Source organism: Lynx rufus, unplaced genomic scaffold (assembly GCF_022079265.1).
Source record: "Lynx rufus isolate CCGP_SWC_20201006 ecotype Redwood Valley unplaced genomic scaffold, mLynRuf1.p SCAF_1, whole genome shotgun sequence".
Taxonomy (NCBI): Eukaryota; Metazoa; Chordata; class Mammalia; order Carnivora; family Felidae; genus Lynx; species Lynx rufus.
The window spans coordinates 163,673,618-163,695,700 of record NW_025814823.1 but is presented as its reverse complement, the minus strand read 5'-3'; the positions used below and the strand labels follow the sequence as shown (position 1 = coordinate 163,695,700).

The window sequence follows — 22,083 nt, the reverse complement described above, 5'->3', positions numbered from 1 at the left end:
TAACTGGTAGGTATTGACAGACTTAACATATTACTTCTACGTGTGGAATTTTAAAAACTTCCAAGATAATGTTATAACACTTTCAAGGAAAAAAAATAATCACACAATCCTGTCTTTCATGCTTATTGACTATTTTCTTTTTTTTTTTTCCTTGTTCCTTATAATACTTGGAAACATGCAAGCCTACTTATGGTTTTATGTGGTCTCTATACATTTTTATGATTTATTATTTTTGTTATTATACCATTTATTTAACTAGTCCCCTATTATTAGGGACATTTGTTAACTTTCCAGTTTTTCATATTAATAGTTAATAGAGCAGAAACAACCATGGGTAGGTAGCTCATTTAAAAACAACAACTCTTTTTAGGATAAGAGCCTTGAGCAAGATTTTACTGTTCTATATAAAATGTATATAATATGATAATGTTGCTTTCCAAAACAGTGCACTAATTCAAAAAGCTCCCCAAACTGTACCACCAGATTAGTCCAAACCCTGGCAGTCCTGGGTTTTATAATTCAATCTCCACACACCCCCAATTTAATAAATATAAAATGCTCTCTAGTTTTAGTGAGATTTGATATTTTCCCATGTGTTTATTTACTATTCTGAGCCATGTACCTGTGTATAGCTTAAAGCACAAAACTGTATTTAAGGCTACTGAAAAAATTACATGGTGAAATTTTTTGTTTATATTTTTATTATATTACAATAAGGCCTATGAATTATAGCACCAGTAATGCTTCTAACTCATACCTCATCTGTACCTTCTTTTAGGAAAATTATTCTCAAAAAGGTGGAAAATGAAAAATTAGTATAAAAATTTCTGATCAGTCTCTTATAGTAAAGAATAACTATATATTTACATATTAAATATTGGAACTTTTATTATTTGTTTAATGTTTATTTATTTTTGAGAGAGAGGCAAAGTTAAAGCAGGGGAGAGGTGGAGAGAGGGGGAGACACGGAATCTAAAGCAGGCTCCAGGCTCTGAGCTGTCAGCACAGAGAGTGATGTGGGGCTCAAACCCGCAAACCGAACCGTGAGATCAAGACCTGAGCCAAAGTCAGATGCTTAACCAACTAGGACGCCCAGGCACCCCTAAATATCAAAACTTAAATTATCCCTAGATTAAACATAAATTATAAAACAAAATTAACTCCTCACCAGTAAGAACTTAATATATATTATGACAGTAATATAGCTTAAAAACTAGTCTATATCATCCATCTTGCCTAGGGTATCATTGTGGTATCTGTTAGCATACACTAGAAAGCTAAGAGGAATTAGATTGAAAAGTGAAGTCCAGGGCTCTATAGAGGGACCGAGAGTCGGAGTGGGGGAGCGTGTGTAGGTATGACCAGATACCTTAGTTGTGGAAACAGGGAAAGCCTTCCTTGCCTTCTTGGGAAAATTATTGTCAGGTCAGTGCTTTGGAAGTCAGCAGTGGTGGCATCTGCCTGTTCCACTGACACCCACACAGTCAATTTTTAGAAGAGATAAGTTCTGTCGTTGTTGCTCAAACACATTTATTTCATTGTTTTCAACAGAATCCTCTATCAACACTACAGTTAACAACTTAAGGTTTTAGGTTCTGCTCCAAAAACGGAAAGCTATTTGCATACTACACCTCAAAGTATATTTTTAATAGAAAAACAAGTTTCATTTGGAAGGCAGGTTCATGGGCTGGTCCACAGGAGGTTGTTTAATTGATAATATGTCTGACTGCAATGTTAGTTCTAATTGAAAAATTATATACAATTTTTCTAACATTTGTTCCCAGAGAAAGACTGCATTTACTGTCCCCATCCTGAATACTGGGAATCTATGGAAACTATCACCACACGAGGCACTCTCAGCAAAGGCCCCAGAGGATAATTCATAGGCAGAGATGGACATGTACTTCAAGACTTAGTTACTGGATAGAAAGGTAATGTGTCTGGAGAGGAAAATGTATCAGGTTAGTTAGCAGAAATATAATGTTAAATTAGAAAACTTGGGGCAATATGTGTAAGTCAGCAAGACATAGTGGAAAAGCTGATAAGCCAAGGAGAAGATTGCTTAATATTTACACTCCCGTGAACACTGAAGTGTGAACCTGGAAGGCAGTTGGAGTTTGACTAAATGTAGCAGAAGGAATAACAAGTACCAGTCTCTGTTGCCTTGGGAACAGGGCCCCTTCCTCATGTTAATGATTCTATAATAAGAAAAGGAGGGTTTAAATGAAGTACATAGTACAAACTTCCAGTTATAAAGTCATGGGGATTAATGTACAGCACAGGGAATATAGTCAATAATATTGTAATGGCTTTGTATGGTGACAGATGGTAACTAGACTTATCATGGGGATCGTTTCATAATGTATAAAAATATTGAAACACTGTGATGAACACCTGAAACTAATCGGATATTGTAGGTCAATTATACTTCAATTAAAAAAATGAAGTGCATTGTAATCATGGGCAGACCAATGAGTGTCTAGGGGGGTGTTCAGCAGTGTCAGAAGAGTGGGTGGGGTCTGTGCATTACTGCAGTGGATGATGGATGAGTTCACGAAGTGGCAAGTGTAGATTGCAGAGAAAGCACTGACATGAGCCCTAGAGTCTGAGAACCTCCCTGACACTGCAAAGTATGGTGACTCACTCAATGGCTTGCCTCTAGCAATGGAAATAAATTGCTAGTCCCTATTCTTCTGACGATACTGCTTGCAAGGAGAGGACAGATAAGACAATACATTGGAAAGCAAAGGAACCATGAAGTCAGCATAAGAGAAAGAAGCATAGCAGAATAGTAGAATGTATAAGATGGCATCATTTCCAAAATAAAAGTCATTGCTTCAATCGTCTCAAATTAAAGGAAACAAAAGCAGTTTTTTCCCAGCGAGCAGAGAGTGTGGTCAATAGTTTGTACACACATTTTAAGTTTTTGTATGTATTTTATATATTTATAGTATTGAAAGTTGTGCTTAGTTCCAAAATTTAAAAACTTACCTCTAAAAGCACTAATATCCCCATAGTGTACTTGTAGTACAAAGTATTTACTTCCAGTCTCTCCTCCGACTCTGAATCCAACTCCTAAAGATTTATAAAGATGATAAATTAATATTTTAGAAATGAAAGTCTAAAATGGAACTAATCTCAGGTTGCTTATCTATGAAATCCAAAAGGAAATAAAATAGCATATAACATATGAAATTATGTTATATGAAAAAGGAAATGAACCAGGCATTCACTGAAAATTTCTAATATAATCTATCATTCCTTCTACGGGCTCTGATGGGTTTCTATCCATACTTCCCATTTCAGAACCAGAGTAAACACATACACTTTAAGAGAAGAATTTACTCATTTTGAAAGAAATAGAATGAAACAAAATTCTGCCATTATTGAGTACATAACAGACATACATAAACCCACTTTCATTTTGTTTTGAATATATTCACATTCATTTTTATTTTCTGACTGAATATAGAAAACAGACTTCTTAAAAATATCTCAGGGGAAATGCTTTTATTCCCATATGAAAACAGGTATCTGTGGAAAGGTCATTGAGGAAATCAGTTATCAATTAGATTACAAAGTCCAGTGTGTCAATAAGTGCTTGGAATCTGAAGGGTTCCTAATGGTCTTACTATTAATAGAGTTTCCTTGGAAGCTTTTTAAAAATCTACAGAGAAAATATTTACAGGTGGAGAAAAAAAATTTTTTTATCTGCTCAACCAATGGATCTTTAAAATGTCAACAAATCTATAACAGCCTTCCCCCAGCCCCCATTAGTTTGCAAACGTGTTTGGTAGCAGCTGCCTGGTAAACTATGGAGAGGATTCAGAAGCTCATTTGAAGCAAAGCAAAAGAGGTATCAGTTAGAGCTGGCAAAGTTAGGGAGGCAAGAGAGAAACAGGTGTATAAGACACCATCCCTGAACCATGGCAGACATATTCTGTTACAGAACTGCACATTCCCTTTGACATTAAGAAACATCAAGGTAATAGAAGAGAGCCTGATAATTCATTCACACATTGGTAGTGATGAGCAATTTAGAGTGAAGATAGAAAGCCAGCTGAGGTTTGGTATTACATTAAATACCCAGGTTCCAAGACTATTTTTTTTTTTAATCTGTTTGCTGAAACAGCAATTTATTTAATTCCTAGCTCTCTTGGCTTCTGAAATGCTCCTGCTGTCAGGAACCAATGTGCTGTAGGCCAAAGGTGGCTTGAGGTATTCTAGGGTATTTTCTAATTCTATCCAAGCTGTTGTGCTGGGCAAGTTATACCAAAGAGAGGCAGAGAAAGAGCAACTACTTAAATGAAACCTTTTCAATACAAAGCAGGTAATACAGATATTTTTTTAGTGTGAAATTGCAAAATGGAACACTGTCAACAACTGTGGAAAGAACATATAATAAAAAGTACTTTGGAGTCAGAAATGAAGCAGCTTTATAGAAGACTATGCAAGAGGCCTCAGATATACCTTTGGGGAGTCTGGTAGGGGGAGCATTTCTTGCCCAGGCATATAGAATATTGGCTTTATCTGTACAGGTTCCTTCATCACAAAACCTGAAGAAAAAAAAAAAAAGTAGCCATAAATGAAGATTCAAGCAGCAAAATGCATAAAAAATCTCCACCAAGGAGGGCAGAGAGGTTAAGGGGAAGGCATTTGAAAACACAGTAAAATACGTCATTGTATCATGATTGTAGTCATACCAGCTCTAAGATCTTAACAAAGACTAAACAATAATTTTACATGTAAAAAAAGTAAACACAAAGGGAGATTTGTCTGTGTGTTGCCCGATATGAAACGATCCTGTGAAGATGATATACAATTTATAATGTGATATGTTCCTGTGTGGAATGTACTCTGTGTAAACTGGGTAGGAACGTAAGCATCACACAGGGAATGCATATAAACCAAAGCTAACACTGTTACTTTGGAAGTTGACTAAACCAAATGTCATACACATGTCCCCTTTGGGGATCAGCATCGTCAATATGTCTTTGGCCACGGCAAGAAACAGTAGTACCCACTGCCTACTCTCAGCAGAGGGAGCAGTACAAGTATATCCCATTAAGATGTTCCTGGTGTTATACATATGTGACTTTTTTCTTAAGTTTATGAATACTGGTTGTGCCATTTATAAGTTGTTTCATGTTGAGCAAGTCACTTGATCTAGTGAGCCTCAGTTTTCTCTCTGGAAAAACAGGGTTAGTTATACTTACCTCACAGTTATTCCATAAATCAAATGAGATATAAATAAAAGCACTTTATAAACCTCAAAGCACTATACAAGGGCAATGCATTATTTAATAAAACATTCACTTTATCTACAGACTCATTATTGAGAGGCAGTGTTGTGTGGTGACAGGAGTCCAGGCAGAAAGACGTATCTGGAGTTGAACCTCCCCCCTCATACAGACTGGGCATGTCTGTAAACCCTCCCAGGCCTGGTTCCTGTATGGAAACTTCTCTGATCAGGCTGTGGCGGCGATGTGGGTAAGACACTCACTATGGTAACTGGCACATTGGAATCTACATCGGTAGATTCAATTTCATAAGCGAAAAGCTGTCTGATTACAAGCCACACATTTTTTTCCCATTACACTGTATCTCTTAGTTTGTTCCGTTCTAAGAATTGGATTTGTTCAAAACACCATTTGGTGATATTTTTAAGTGCCTTTCCATATTTGTGTTTTGGGAAACTGGCACCAAGCAAGGTCAGGGTCAGGAGTTTGGGCAGACTTGAAAGGTTTCAGGACTAGCAATGAGAAGGACAGAGACAGCTTCTTGGGCAGGACACTGGCTCACATGGTAGAAAATGGGCAGTGCCCATGGGCTGGGAGAGAAATGAAGGCAGACCGTGGTAGCTTTCTCAACAGGTTAGGAACTGAGGCTAGACACTGGGACAACACCCAGGTCACAGATAAGAAAATCACTGGTAAAATGTACCTTCACACTCAGAGGCACGGACATGTCCCTGCTTATAGACAGAAATGGGTGGGAGAAAAGGCAGTAAGTGCAGACAGTTGTTATCCATCTGGATAAATGATTGAGGGACTGGGAACCAGGAGGTCCCCATAAGATTATATTTAACAAATGTTTTGCTTCTCTCAATCAGGCTGTAGAAAGAAACTGGTTAGTGTGCAGTGTAAAACACATCAACCTGTGGTTTCTTAGTGTTCACTGTCAAGAACAATATATTTATGATGAAGGATTATTATCCTGTGAGACTTGTGCACTGGAACATGTCTGTGACATCCTTGTGCCAACCGTACCAAAGGCATAGGGAATGGGACAGTGCCCAAAAGCAAAATTTTCCTCCTTGGACTCATGCTATTATAGTTTTAAGAAATGAGACTGTCAGATGGGATGAACTTTATATCTCACTATTGTGAGCTACTAAAATTTACAGACTCGGGTGGCAGTTTACAGAGCTTTCAACGAAGATCATAAATATACAAAAGTGCCTAACATCAACGTGATGACAGTCTTAGGTTAAACAAGATAATTGTTTCTTCTGATATGGAAGTCAATTCAGTGTATGAGTAGAGAGAACCGGAATGAAATATAACAGAGAAAACAGCTTTAGTACATTTTTCTAACATACATATTTGATTATGTCATTCACTGGCACCAAGTCTTTCAAATGCTTCCTCCCAAATAACATGAAAATAAAATCCAAACATTGTAGCACAACATATTAAGACTTTTCATTATCTGGGATCTTTTATATCTCAGAAAAAAATTCCCCTTATACTCATGCCAAGTTTCTGCCAGTTTCTTTTTTTTTTTAATGTATTTATTTTTGAGAGAGAGAGTGAGACAGGACACAAGTGGGGAGGGGAAGAGAGAGAGGGAGAGACAGAATCTGAAACAGACTCCAGGCTCCGAGCTGTCAACACAGAGCCAGACACGGGGCTTGAACCCACAAGCTGTGAGATCATGACCTGAGCTGAAGTCAGCTGCTTAACCAAGTGAGCCACCCAGGCACTCCAAGTTCCTGCCAGTTTGTAAAGTCTCTCTTCTGTACTATTCCCTTTGCTTGGAAAACCCCTTCCCCAAATCTCTGTCTGACAAACCTGTACTGACTTTCTCCTTCAAGATTCCCTCTAGGCTTTCTCCTCGGGGAAGTTTCTCTGGTCCCTATCCAGGCCAACTTGTACTTGTTAACCATAGTGTTCATCTTAAGTATCAGCTTACTAATCCTGTGCATACTTTGTGATTTAAGGTCATAAACTCCCAGCATCTGCATACCTGCCTGTCACTGAGTCAATATCCAAGAAGTGTTTGGTGAAGTTGCCTTCCAAGTATGTTTTTAACTTTTCGTATATGAACACTTAAAAAATCTGAACTGACCTTAATTTTATTGTACTTTCAAATATAAAATTTTTTTTAATTTACTTAAAAAGTTTTAATTAAAACATTAAATAATGATAAATCTGAATTATTACTTGCCTGGTGTTTTATAGAAATCAGCTTTCACAAGAAGAATACAACAGCTTTACAGCTGATTAAGCTCAGAGAGTTTAACTTCCAAAGGTCACGTATTCAAGCCCTGATTCAAAGCTCTGCCTGTCACACTCCCTTCTGTCTCAATTCATGAGACTGATGTATGGGCAGAAAATTATATTCTATGAAGATAAGCTTCGATGACTACACTACTCTCATATCTGAACTAAGCTGCAATGTATGTACACAATTCTAAAACAAAATTCTAGATAAAATAAGTTGTCCTCACTTATTCACAAGAAGACAATGATTTTACATTTTCTTTCTTTCTTTTTTTAATATTTACTTTTGAGAGACAGAGCATGAGTGGGGGAGGGGCAGAGACAGGATCAGAGGATGCAAAACAGGCTCCCTGCTGACAGCAGACAGCCAGATGCAGGGCTAGAACTCACAAACCACCTGAGCTGAAGTCGGACCCTCAAATGACTGAGCCACCCAAGTGCTCCAGACGTTTCATTTTCTTCTGAGCTCTGGTAAAAGTAGAGCTCCAAAAGCAAACCTTGATTTTTTTAAGTCCTGTTTTATAATTTTTAAGAAATTTATTAAACTCAAGACTGAGTAAAGAATGACTCACTGGAAGGCACTGGGATATTCAAACTAATCCTAAAACTTAATATGTGAGAGCACTAGGTAAAGAGGAAAAATAAGAAAGCCAAGAGAAATGGGTTCTAGCACAGATGATACAATGGCAAACGGGTGGCAAAAAACATTTAATTAAAATCCCTGCAATCTTTTCATTTTCAGATTTCCATTTTCCCTTTTAAGTGAAAAATAACATCATATTTTCTCCACATAAGGTGACCACCAGGATAAAGACGGTGTTGTGTATTTAGGCTTTTCAAAGAGTACTGTAAAAATAGAGAGGATTTTTACTATTCTTATTAATAAGAAAAGTCTTCAGGCTAGGAGGCAATGTAACCCTTGATCAATGGCTGTTGTAATTTCAGGCTTCATCAATTGGGTTTCTTATTCTTATAAATCTAGCAGCTTCTCCTAAAGTCTCCTCCAGATTAAGCTTGTTAATTGTGAAAAGATTCACACAGTTCCCTTGTGGTTTCTTAGTAGTCATAGTAAAAATGATGAGAATTAACTTTTGAAAAGAAAACTATTCTGGATTCCTGGACCGTTGCTTTAGAACCTTTTCACCTCTAATCCATGGGGAAACCATTCAGATGGCATGAATATTTTCAGACTATGCCAAGCACTGAAAAATGCTAACCTGTCATTTCGAATTATCCAAATAAAGCATGATTGACTGTTAAAGTACTCTCTGGTTGTATCAGTTAAAGGCTATTTAAAATCCAAGGTTACTCAGGGAAGATCAGATCTGACAAGTCATTTCTTCTTTGTCTAAAAAAAATTTTTTTTAAATAAAATTGTCATGCCTTCAAGTTAAGTCTACATAGCCTTAAATTCCAATTTTAATAAATTAAATATCAGGGCCACTGAAAAACTAATCCAAAGTTAGAATGTTTCTTTAAGAAACACAATATATAATCAACAGCACATGTGGAATGTCTTTATCATTCAAAACTGCATCCTGAATAATCAGATATTCAAATTTCATTAACTGCTCTATAAACCCATAGACAATTATTTCCCAATTCAGACAAATCCTATGTGAATATCAGTGCAATGGGTAGGCAATAGGTATTGCTAATAACACAGTAATTAGAAAGATACTTAATGAGAAAGCTAAATAAAAGTGGTGATTTAAAGTGGCCTGATAAATAGCCCCACAATACCCACACTCCCACCTTCCCAGCAAGATTAAAGAAGCCATAAATTCCATAAAAAAAGAGGGTGGGTTTGTTTTGTTCACACCAAACTTTCAGTGCCTAACAAAGTACTTGGCACATAGTGAACGGTTAATAAATATTAATAAACGAATGAGGATAACAACTACCATTTATTAAGGACCTCTATGAGCCAGGCACCGCGCCAAACACATTATTTACATTCCTTTACTTATACTTCATGATGACCCAATCAGGTGGGATTAGTAGTCTCGTTTTACAGATAAGGAAACAGACGAACACAGGTTAAATAATTTGACCAATGTTTATTACTACTGGCACTAAACTAGGTGTTACAGCACTATGCTTCATCTTGCCAAGAAAGAACCATATTCAGAGTTATGTAATTTTTGTTTCTGTTGAAACTGTCCAAATGGTTATAATCATGCCATTGTATATTATGAAAGTTTACACTAGTCTACTAAGAACTGGTCAGTTGCTAAGGAACTCCTATCAACACCTCTAATCCAGGCACCTACAAATTAGCCAAGGAATAGGTTCACTGGTAACTAGAAGTAAGAATAAGTACCAAGTGTATTTTACATAAGCAAAGATCCCTTATGCTACCCTGATATGCGCTATCATATGAATCTATTACATTACAATAGAAAAAGAAAATGGATACAATTAATTTTAGCCTAGTAGAAATTTATGTCTAAAATTTGCTACTACACTCAAAGACACACTTTGTGTCCTCATGGCTTAGAATGAGGAACAGCGCAGTTTTTGGAGATTGTGTTATTTTTATTTATACTGACGAGGATGTTATGTACGTTTAGCTTTACAAATTTCTTTACAGCAGAAGAAACAAAGAAGAGACTGCAGAACATACACTGTGCACGGATGACAGATAGCTAGGATATGGAGAGGGTGCATAAAGGCAGTGTATGCGAATGCCACTCCCAACCAAAGAATCATTAGCATCATGAGGGAGGCAACAAAACTGTAGACGTATCTGGAAAGTACTAGCACCCTAAAAAAAACCAGTCATTTAAATGAGTAACCAAGCAGGGTGTCTCACATACTGGCTCCTCTCTCTCTCTCTCTCTCTCTCTCTCTTTCTCTAGATATATATATTTGTATGTTTTAGCTACTTTTCTCTTTCACCACATCAGCATCTGTAACCCTGTGGAGACAGTGGCATTTAAAAAGACACAGCAGGTGGTTAATAAATAGAAGCAGTTGAAAGGGACTGAAGCTGAAGCCTCATAGGATGGTAAAGCACTACTGCTTTAGCTTGAGAAGGATTCCAAGTTAGAACAGCTGGAAACAGCCTCATTTAACCAGCTGGGATTCTTCTTTTCAAAAAAGATCAAACAACCCTGTAGAAGCCATCTTTGATTTGTAAAAAGTACTTGGTGATAAGCATCATTAGAAATAGTTTTTAAATCAAATATTAATTGCTAAGACTAAACATAATGACTTTAGTTATGTATAGAAGATGACGCCTAAGTACAAGGCAGGATACATGAGAAGCCCATTCGCTTTAATCACCCAATATTGTGAGCACGTAATCTTGCAGTTTGCAACCATAAATTGCTTTAAACCCTAAGTCCTGTGCTCAGCAGATAAAAGTGCACAAGCCTGTACAAACTTGCATTACAAAAAGTGGTGCTCCTGAATTACCCCAAATGTCAAACAACTTGTATGAACAAAACATCATGATTTTCAAAGCCTGAAATACTCTCCATAGCCAGCCATGCATTATTTTAAAAAACTGAGAATAAAAACAGAATAAAGAAAGGTATTCATACAGTAGACAAATGCAATATTTCTAAGATCTTTAGAAATTTACCATTTTTTAGCAAGGAGCTGTAATAGATGTTTTATGTCCAAATTACCCAGTTTACTGCACCTCATTTCCTTACTGACCATAAAAGGCACATCTACTCACCTATGCCTCACGTGTAGCCAACAAATCTGGAGAACTTAGAACTGCTACGCTTTGAGTGAAGTCTGCAAACACCAGTGGAGTCCAACAAATCATGCTATTGCTACGCTTTGCTCCAGTCTTGGTGCTATTACTTTCTGTTGGGCCCTAGATACAGTTAATTGTCTCCTCCTCTAAGGGCCTGGGAAAGAAGGTTTGAGGGTTACATCTGACAGGTACTGCTGCCTTCTTCACAAGGGCCAGCAGCTTTTCCATCAGCTGGTCCTTGTTTGCATCCTCGAGAGGTATGTTAATTTGGAATTGAGCACCAGGCCCACTCTAACTATAAAGGGACCACCCCACAGTATATTAAAAGGTTCACATCAATGTATGCAATTTAAATGCACATGCATATAATTAACTAGACACATTAGCGGTGTGGGCTGCTAATTTGGAATGAGACACAAAAGACTGGAATATGTGTGGGGAAAAAAAACTTTAAAATTAAAATGACTACATAATGAAAACTGCTTCATGCTGTGTCTAGTATTTTCATGTAAACTTAATATAACTGTAAATATATTTTAATGAACAGAAGAAAGAGGCAATTACAAAGAGCAAAGGAGGGCAGCACAACAGTGAAATATCATCAGAATAGCTCTTTGCTTTCATATTAAAAGTGCTGCCTGAAGACAGGGGATGAATTATAACTTCATAATTTCAGGGGGAAAATGTTTACTTTATTAGAGACACATACCTATTTGCCAACCTGCTGGCAATGAAAATAGAACAGTGAAGTGAAAACAGGGGGCTAATCCTAGCTAACAAACAGAAAAAAAAAGAAAAAAAGAGGAAAGCTTGACATTTTGGTGCTAAAATATCCCATTAGCTTTTTCTTCTTTTACTAAAACAGCTTTGTATTTCCATAAAGGTTTTCCCAGAGTGTGAAGGAGTTCTTGATTTTCTTAAGCCTCAAAAAACATTACAGGTAGCATAACCAAAAATATATGTGAACGTTGGGGAATCTTAATTTAACTACTGTCTGTATCTTGGAGCTGTTGAAGAATAGATTTGCAACTGTAAAATGAGTGTGATAAATTCTATGACTCAAACATTCAAGAAAAATAATGCGAGGCTTTGACACTGATAGATTTTTGTTATTAGTATTGTAATTCAGGTGGGAGGATAAGGGGCCAAGCAGTTGGAAAACATCCGCCGTTTCCATGGCTGTGCTTGTGTGGCTGTGAGGAGACAGGGTATGAGATGTTTCTGTGAAGCAACTGAAGAGTTTAGTCTGTGAAATATTCTGTGAGTGCCAATGGTTTAAAGAAGCAAGGATCTTGCCAAATATTGGGGGATAAAAAGTCTATACCATCTTTATATGGAGAATAAGACTGGATTGTGGAAGCCAGAGTCACTGGAAGAGTTTTCCTTAATGCATACCTCTTGGTTTACATTATCGAACAGATCCTAGATATATAGATTAAAAAGATCCTACTTTAAATGTTAGATGAACACTTGCGCTTGGCTCAAAGAAGATAAATACCACCATCAATTACTGTCCTTCTTGTATGGTTATAAAGTCAATCGTAACAAACCTATAGACTAAGCGGGAATGTGGGCTGCAGGGTAGATTACTAAAATCCCCTTAAAATGATATAGGTATAATGCCATTCAGAGTTCTAATTACTCAGCAGTAATGCAGTGGGAGGCCTGCTTGAGGTGAGTCAACCAGTGCACATATCTCCAACGCCTTATAATGATGACTTTCCAATCTGACTCAGCATCTGCATGCAATTTATATTCATAGAATTATGGAATTACAGAGCATAGAGGAGTTCTAGAAATGATCCAGTGGTAGTCCCTTGCTGAAATGAAGAAACTTAGACCAGTCCACATGAAATAAGTAATTTACCCAGGGAATCCAGCTAGTTAGTTCACTACTCTTTCGCTGTACTATGTTGCCTTTTAAGTAGTAATTTTAGCAAAATAATACATCTAGCGATTACTTTACTCAAAATTGCCATTTTCACTTTCATTTACATTTTTTTTTTTTAAATGTTTTTATTTATTTTTGAGACATAGACAGAGCATGAACGGGGGAGGGGCAGAGAGAGGGAGACACAGAATCGGAAGCAGGCTCCAGGCTCTGAGCCGTCAGCCCAGAGCCCGACGCGGGGCTCGAACTCACAGGCCGTGAGATCATGACCTGAGCCGAAGTCGGACGCCCAACCGACTGAGCCACCCAGGCGCCCCTCATTTACATTTTTCTTCGAATTCGGTCTTTCCCCAACTTGGAAGTCTTTTGGAAAAAAAAAATACATATTTTACTAGACTTAATTTCAAATCAGTATATTTAAGAATATTAATAAATACTTCTACAGGGCCTAAATAATGTTTGTTCTGATATTCCCTTGATACGAGAACAGTAAACCAGGCTTAGTTCATTGTATATAATCTTTCTCAATTAAAAGCATAACAACATTTAGTGACGTTTTGTTTTTTCCCTCATTCTCTTCTACCAAGGTAAAGTTACAGCAGGTTTTAAAAGCTTATATTCCTTCCTGCCATTTTCACTAATTCCAATTCAAACTAAATTTTTCCAATTTCACAAGAAATATTTTTAAAACGTAAAATCAAAGGATGTGATTTATTGTATAAGATTCAGAAAAAGCTGTCACAGAATAATCTTAAAAATTTTTTTTTTTAACGTTTACTTATTTTTGAGACAGAGAGGGACAGAGCATGAATGGGGGAGGGTCAGAGAGAGAGGGAGACACAGAATCGGAAGCAGGCTCCAGGCTCTGAGCTGTCAGCACAGAGCCCGATGCGGGACTCCAACTCACAGGACCGCGAGATCATGACCTGAGCCGAAGTCGGATCCTTAACCGACTGAGCCACCCAGTCGCCCCCAGAATAATCTTTTAATCCCAGAATTTTATTTACAAAAATTTATCGAAGAGCAAAAACTGGATTGCTGCTATCAAAGAGTGTTAACTGTGATTTGCTGGCTCCATTTTTATGTAAACCCAGTCATGTGAGCAGGATTCCTATGTGATATGCTCCTTTCATCAAATAACTTAAGCCTATTATCAAATGCTTTGATGGTACTTGGTCCCTGGAGATTTCCACTAATTGCCCTGTGCTTTTAACAGTTCCAAATACATATTACAGTCGTTTGTTATAAGAACGACTAGAATACAGTTGCTGTGTGCCTTGCATCAGCCTGATGAATATTAGGATGCACAGAGAAGGGTCTATCAGTCTACATGATTATGCACGGACAGGAACACAAAACAGATACTTTTTCAATGCAAAGAAAGACACACTAGTCATTCTGGACTGTGAAATACATAACAGTGATTCTGGCTATCGGTGCAAAATATGAGGCTTAAATGCATGGCTATTTTCAAAGCTCACCAATCTTCATGAACTCCAAAGAACAAAAGGGAAGGACAGATCTCAAGCCATAAATTAAGCTGTAAGCTTCTGGGGGTTAAAAATATATCTATGTATTCTATTCCACAGCATCTGCTATAGTTCTAGGATACAAGAGGCATTTAATAGATGTTTACTGATCATTCATAACATGATATTAAGACTCTATATAGTGATTAAAATAAATTCTAAAACTGCAACAGTTGCTCGAATAAATGGGAGGCAACGTGGTGAAATGCTGGATTTGGAACCAGACAACCTAGGGTTCTATCCTGGTCTGACACCAACCAGCTGTGTTACCTTAAACATGATACTGATTCTCTTCAGGCTCCTTGTTTGTAAAGTGGGGACAATAGTAACTGCTCTACAAAAACTTTAGGAGAAAATGAAATGGTGTATACAGATTACCTAGCACAGTGTCTAGGATAAAAGAGTGCTCAAAGAACAGAGCCATGGTGCTCCTTGGATTAAAGCAAGATCTTAAAAAAAGTAAACATCAGAACATCCATTATCTAAATTGTCTGTCTTTTTTAAATAAGCTGTCTGTACCTTGATACACTATCTACGACAACAGACATACATTTATTAAGTCAGTGTCTAAGACTGATGGATGTGCTCCACAGCAGACTAAATAACTGATAATCAGACCATGATAACCACGTGATGCAAAAGAACAATGTTCTTTTCTGAAAAGTAAGCATTCTACCTATTTATTAATCAGTTGTAAAATACATATATAGATGCAATTTGTATTTATAAAACATACACATTTTCTACACCCCTTTTGACTATGAGCCCATTATCCCTTACCAGTAACTTCCGGTGGAAGAAGGCATATTGCATCCAAAAAGTAACATATGATGGACAGTATCCATGCTGGCACGAGGTTTAAAGTCAACTGTTAAAAGAAAATGACACATGAATGTGAATACAAGTTACACGTCTGTGCACAAATGTTCCAAGAGACCCCATCACTCAACCATTCCAATAGCTGTATAACAATGATATTATGTTGCTCCTGATTGTATAAACTATCTTATTCCTTAAGATGAGCATGATTTGACAATTTAATTTTGCAGGACAGTGGTCAACTATTATAGAACGAAAAGAGAAAAGCAATAATGTATAGGCTGCAGCTATACATACACCCACATACTTTTTAAAGGAAGACCCTTTTTAAAGTGCTGAGAACAGTATGCGGGTACAAAATGAAAGCTCCAGGCTACGTGTTCACAACAGATTCCCTTCCAGATTTCAGTAGAGTGCTGAGTACTATAAAATACTGCACAACACCGCAGTGAAACAGAAACCACAATGAGTGGTCACAACATGAGCGGAAGGATTCTTAAAGCAAATTTATCACCATCTTAAACCAACAGTAGTCACTGGGATGTGATATGAAGAAACAGTTTACTAGAAAATAAAATAAAATTGGAAAATGTGTCTTTATGAAAGTACAGAAGAGAGAAAAATCACTGTCCTAGAGGAGCACTGTGTGCTTGTTAAAAGGATACTGAAACTTATTAAATGTCACTTCTTTATTTTTCTCCGAATAATAGTGGTTGAAAGACATTAAAGTAAACAAAAATGAGTTTGGAGATAAAACAAAGAAAAAATTGAAGATAAATTATACTATTGTGCATGGTCAATATTCAGCATGAGCTGCCTTTTCTGGTTTGGGTTTGGCTCAGCTACTTTTGTCTGCATTCAAACTGCTGCTCTACCAACACAGTTTACCAGTCACCTTTACATAGAAACATGCTAAACAATCTAAAATGATCTTGAATCGCGGGTGTATGCAAAACTGCATATTTTGTCTTTTCTTGTCTGATAAAATAAAACATCATTTATTGTTAAAATATGTGAGTACAGATGTATTTACAAAATAAAATATGTTCTACATCAAAGTATAGTGTCATGACTTGGAAAGCGTGGTTGGTCAGAAAAGTTAACACCTACTATGAGCCATTTGACTCACAACTTTCAGGGGAAATAAAAAGTCTTTCACTTACTGCATTGAAAAGAAGAATTTGAAGTCCAAAAATCCCATCATGAGATATTAATACCACCATTTAAGAACCTAACAAATGGCTGGAAAATGGACTTGCCAGAACTTAAGGCTTTGTTTTCTACCACCAAAGAATACAATAAGCCTAGGAGGTTGAAGAAGATACTTTAGAAGGAAAGAATCAATTGGAAGTTACAACAGTTCATAAATCATAGAAAATCCTACTGTTAACAAGTCTACATTTGTTACCAAGAGAAAGAGAAGGAATAAGAGGGATTCTATCTCCATAGACTCACTCTCAAGTACAGGATATCCTTCCTTTCTTTCAGAATCCTCCCAGGGTATTATCCCTGGCAGAAGAGAATTTGAAAAAAGCTCTGAGGTGGGAGTACCTGGCCTTTGTTTTTTATTCACTTAAAATTTATTTTGGTATGTGATGTAATTGTTATCTTATATTCATTTTTATGAAATGGCTTATCTCACTCTATGGACATCTAACTTTTTGATCTGACTGTATCCACCTTCTACTCTCTCTCTCTTTTTCAATATCCCTCTGTCAATACACAAGGGGTTTGACAAACAAGAAGATAACTCCTCTGTTTTTTCAGAACCTATGTAGATGATCATATGGTTCTCATCCCCCTTAACTTCTTTTACTATGGGTGGATTATATTAGATTTCCAAAGTTTGAATCATTCTAGGAATTTTGATAATAAACCAACATGGCCAAATGCATTTTATGAAGAATTAAGCTGTTGGGTGCAAAGCAACACGAATTTGAAGTGTCATCTAAAAATCCAGGTGGAAATACCCAGTAGAAGATTGGACTCTTGCTCAAGAAAGAAGTCAGAGAATTACATACTTGGGAACCACTCAAAAATTGAACCCTCAAGCCATGAGGGTGAACAAAAGGCTCAGGACAGAATTTTCGGGAAAGCTCTGAGCTGTCAGGATCTGTGTAGGAGACCCCAACAGTTTTTGTTTTTTGTTTTAAATATTAAATCACTGTGTGTACTGCTGGGAAACGAGGCAAATATTATGTTTGAAAAAAAAAGTGGGCCATCATTAAATTTATAAAATGAATTATTAAGCAAAAACATTTAGGGAAGGATGGAGAGGAGACCTGTTGAGACAAAAACAGATCATGAAGATATACCATCTCTTTGGCTTTTCATTAGGAAGGAAAGTCAAATGTTTCGCCTGAGCCTCTGCTTATGCAGAGGACTAATTGTCCTTTGTAAAGGGCAAAAATTATTCAAAGTATAACTTCTCTGTCCCTTTTCTGATTTTCTTCTCCTTCTGACATACTGCTTTAAGAACCACTTATTTGCTCCACATTGAAAGCTTACCAGATTAGTGTTTAATTTTAGTTTCTATAATTAGAAACAAATCAATATCTTTAAGAGGTAGTTAACAGAACATTCCTCAGAGTTCCCTCTCATAGAAACTTACTCTCGTGACTCATGCATTCTTCCAGAAACTCAAGATCTCATTTGAATGCTAAGTAAATTACTGGTATAGAGTTGTATATAACCATCTTTTTCACATCCTAAAGAAAGAGTATAATATCAAAGTATTTATATGATTATAGTTCAAAGTACAATTCATTGCAAGTTGAAATGAAAAGTACTGCCAGCAAAAGGAATGTCATATCAAAATGTAAATCTAAAACAAACAGTAGGTGCCATAAAATAAAGCAGGCCTTGGACAATTTCTTTGAAGGGCCTGCTGCCAATGGTGGGGGGTCAACTGGGAAAAGATTATGCTGACAGGTTCATTACGTGGGTTTGCTCCATTCCTACTTATTATTCCTAGCTTTGCAAAACAAGATCCCACCCCTAGTGAATAAGAATGAGGTCTGTTGGGCACAAGATACACATATGACCATGCTGGAGATTTCAACACTACACAAAAAGAATATGGGAAAATATTTTCAAATCACATCTTAAAAGAAGTTCTCCCTTCTTTCTCTCTCTCCCATCATACGCCAAAGAAGTCCAGGATCCAAGGGGAAGGGAGCCAGAGGATAATTACGACAACTAACAGGCAGAATAAACAAAAGCAGCCTTGGGATGGCCACAAACAGGCAGAAGCACAGCCTTGTGAGAATGCAAGGGAATATTCCATAAGATTAAAAAGTGCCACCGACTCTTCTAACTCAATAATAAGATGACAGTTACTTAAGTGGAAATGGGACTTCAGTCTCAATGGGTGTTAGTTCAGACTGCCTGATGTATAAGATCAGAGAGCAGTTTACAGGCAAGCAAGTGTGAGCAAGTCCTGGGAATCAAATATTTCTGAAGGACTAAGACTCCAGAAATAGTAACTCACGCACATTAATTAAAGGAAATGCAATGGCTCTGAAAGTGCACAGGGTGGAGGACTTCTCAAAGGTTAATGTCATCTGCAATGAAAGACTTGAAAGGATGCGTGTGGGCGACATACTTAGCAGAGACAGTGAGGTCTATTTTCTGGCGTTCTAAGCAAAATTTGTTCTAACTGCATGAGGTTGTTTGAAATTTATGGCTTCTTTTAGCGCACATCAGACACAAATCAGGACCATAAAATTCTCTAAGAATGTGACCTAGGATGGAATTTCATTTAGCACTTGGCTTTCTCTCCGTTTTTCCTTTCCAAGTGGATATCCAGGTCTGCATATCAAATGTTGATGTATCTGCCAGACGTGGGACATGGAAAGATTTTGAAGAACCCACATAGCCAAGTATAGGAACTAGAGACTTAGGAGATATCCATGCACAATCAACCCTAAATTACCACTGAATATAAGAGGTACACCCCTCTCAGCTAAAGATATGCCATAGAGGAATACTATAGACCACCAATAATTAACCTATCAAATAAAAAAGAACTGACTTTTAAATGCAAGTTTGGATCTTCAGAATTCAGGCATTCTGGAATTATTGCCCATATATATCATTAGAGATCATTATTGTTCTCTTTGTTTCCTTTTTCCTCCCAGTGGAATCATATTATACATAGTAAATGGTTTCTTTCCTATGCTGTGGATATTTTTACGTGTTATTAAACAATTTTTGTCAATGATACTTTTTATCTAATAGTGTGCATTAGAATTATGCTATGCAGTTCATTAAAAGTAGAGATGCTCAGAGTTAATCCTGGGTCAGTCCTACCCCTTCCCCCATCAATATCTCATTTTAATCTCAGAGGTCATTCCAGGCATGTGTACATTTGAAAAGTTTCACAGGTGATTCACAGGTGATTCTGACCCCAGTTGACATTTTTAGTGCCTGAATATATGTATTATATAAGCATGCTTAGAGTTTGGTTAACTCATCTTAGTTAACGTGGCCTGTGTTACTCTCTTAAAGGCACAGAGCAAACAGTAAGAACAAAGTTTCTTTTAAAATAAATTTATAAAGAAAATTTTTCTGGAAATAATTAGCTGATCTCTCAAAATCAGTGTGTTAAAAGAGATCACTGGAACTCTGCAGTACATCGTACAGCTTCAGCTATATCACCTGAAGTCATTTTAAGGCTGAGGTCTGAAGCAGGCACACAAATGGAGCCTCTGGTGATTACAGTCATGTCTGTGTAGTGTCAGTCTTCTACTACTGTTAGTGTTTCCAGTCATATTCAGTATGGAGACTAGAGACATGTAAGGTTTAAGACATAATAATGTCAAAGAGCTGTTAAAATTTTTAAAAAATGACAGGCCCCAAATCTTAATATCCCTTCCATAAACATTTCTTTGTTTCCCAAAAAATAAAGATTATATATCAAAATCCATTGCAACTGAAGATAAGGCTGTAAACTATCATGAAAGTGTAGGATATGATCACCCTTAATGTTCATAATCTTGCAGCTAGGTCAGAAAGGTTCAGATAAATGTAGAGCTCATAACAGTACAAACCATTTAGCAGCATGTTAAAAACCCACAGCAATCACATATTATCTTCCACCAGCTTCCTCCAAAACTGTAAAGCAATTCTATACCAAAATAAAGACCTTTTGCTTCAACGTTTTTAATCAGAATGTTTAATAGATAAATTGTTGTTAACCCTCACTAGCATGGACAATGATGTGCACTTCAGAAAGAATCCCTAATGTGGTTTATGAGGACGTTAAGCTGCTGCTGCCAAATTAAGCAAGAAATAAGACACCTGAGCAAGCCTTTAAATTGAACATGAATTTAAAATGAAATAATCCTTGCCTCTGAATAAAATAATTTAAGCACAAAAAAGATTTAGATTTCTGGATGATATACCTTTTAAAATGGAACTTTTTTGGTATATGTCAGAACCAACTGAATAATCAGTAAATAGACTTTATCAGCCAGGCTGTGCAAGCTAAAATAGTATAAACTTCATTAATTCCTATATTTGTAACGCCATCCCTCTAGTAGTCCCCTATTAACTTCCTATGGAACAAACTCCATAGCCCCTTCTGACCAGTCTCCTGGTCCGCGACGTTTCCAACATGACAGCTCCCTACACTCACCCTGCACTCCCCTCGGACAGCCCTCTGCACCTAATAACCACCCACAACCACTAGCATTTACTGAGGGCCACCCCCTGCCAGGCTCGCTTATTGCTCACAATGACCCTATGTCTGGTCTTTCCCCCTCAAACAGATGAGCCTTGAGGAGAGACAGGCTGAGTAGCTTGTGTACAACCCTGCAGCCAGCAGGTGGTGAGGCTCACATTGTGCCCAGTGTGCTCCTTCACTGATCATACTGTTGGCCACTGGAATATTCTCCTCCCCTCTACAGATCCAAATAGACCATCTTCCCAGATGCAGATAAAATCCTGTCTGTCTCTCACATGATGTTTTCTCTGACTAGAATAGTTCACGTTCATCTTTTTAGAGTTGGCGCCTACAGTTGTCCCTACTGAAATAGCAGAAATGGCTACTTCAGAATGACTGTCAAAATGTCATGTACCCTTCAGTAATGAAGGGCATTCACACATCGAATACGATTCAGACCTGGGCTTTCTGGATTGGCCATTTTCCTGGGAGTGTCGGCAGAGGCGGCGGGGGGGAGGGGGTGGCATTTTGACATTAATGCAATAAAGCAGCACAGTCAACGTGTCAGTTAGTTTCTGGTGATCTCTAGATGTATGTAACAGAAGACATCCTAACTCTCAGCTTTACAAAATATGATGAGATGGTTCCTACTCCTCCATCTCCCTTTGTTTTATTATTTGAAAGAACCCTGGGCATTATCAGGGGTTGTCATGTTGGAAATGTGGTATTTGGGTGACCAAACAATAGAAGACATCCTAGAAATACTCTGAGACGAGGCAGGCAGCAACATCTTTTCTTTTTTGTTTATGACCAAGCAAATCAGGTTTTATCTGCGCATCAGAGACCTATAGGTGTAGCATATCTTATTTGCGCTAGCTCTCCAAGTAACTTTCACTATGATGCTAGAAAAGCTTCTGAGGGTGATTGCGGGAAGATACCCAATGGTCACGTGAAGACACAGA

General features: G+C 37.3%; 1 protein-coding gene across 19 annotated transcripts in view; it reads right to left on the bottom strand.

The window, feature by feature from the left end:
* The window catches only part of PAM (peptidylglycine alpha-amidating monooxygenase), a 157,935-nt gene that overhangs the window by 99,100 nt on the left and 36,752 nt on the right, over window positions 1–22,083 (bottom strand). For all 19 annotated transcript variants that reach the window (XM_047089912.1, XM_047089920.1, XM_047089897.1 and 16 more), the window contains exons 4-6: window positions 15,418–15,505; window positions 4,471–4,556; window positions 2,992–3,075 (exon numbers count right to left, since the gene is read on the bottom strand). In XM_047089912.1, coding sequence (XP_046945868.1) covers window positions 2,992–3,075; window positions 4,471–4,556; window positions 15,418–15,505 — 258 coding nt within the window. The remainder of the gene's footprint in view (window positions 1–2,991; window positions 3,076–4,470; window positions 4,557–15,417; window positions 15,506–22,083) is intronic.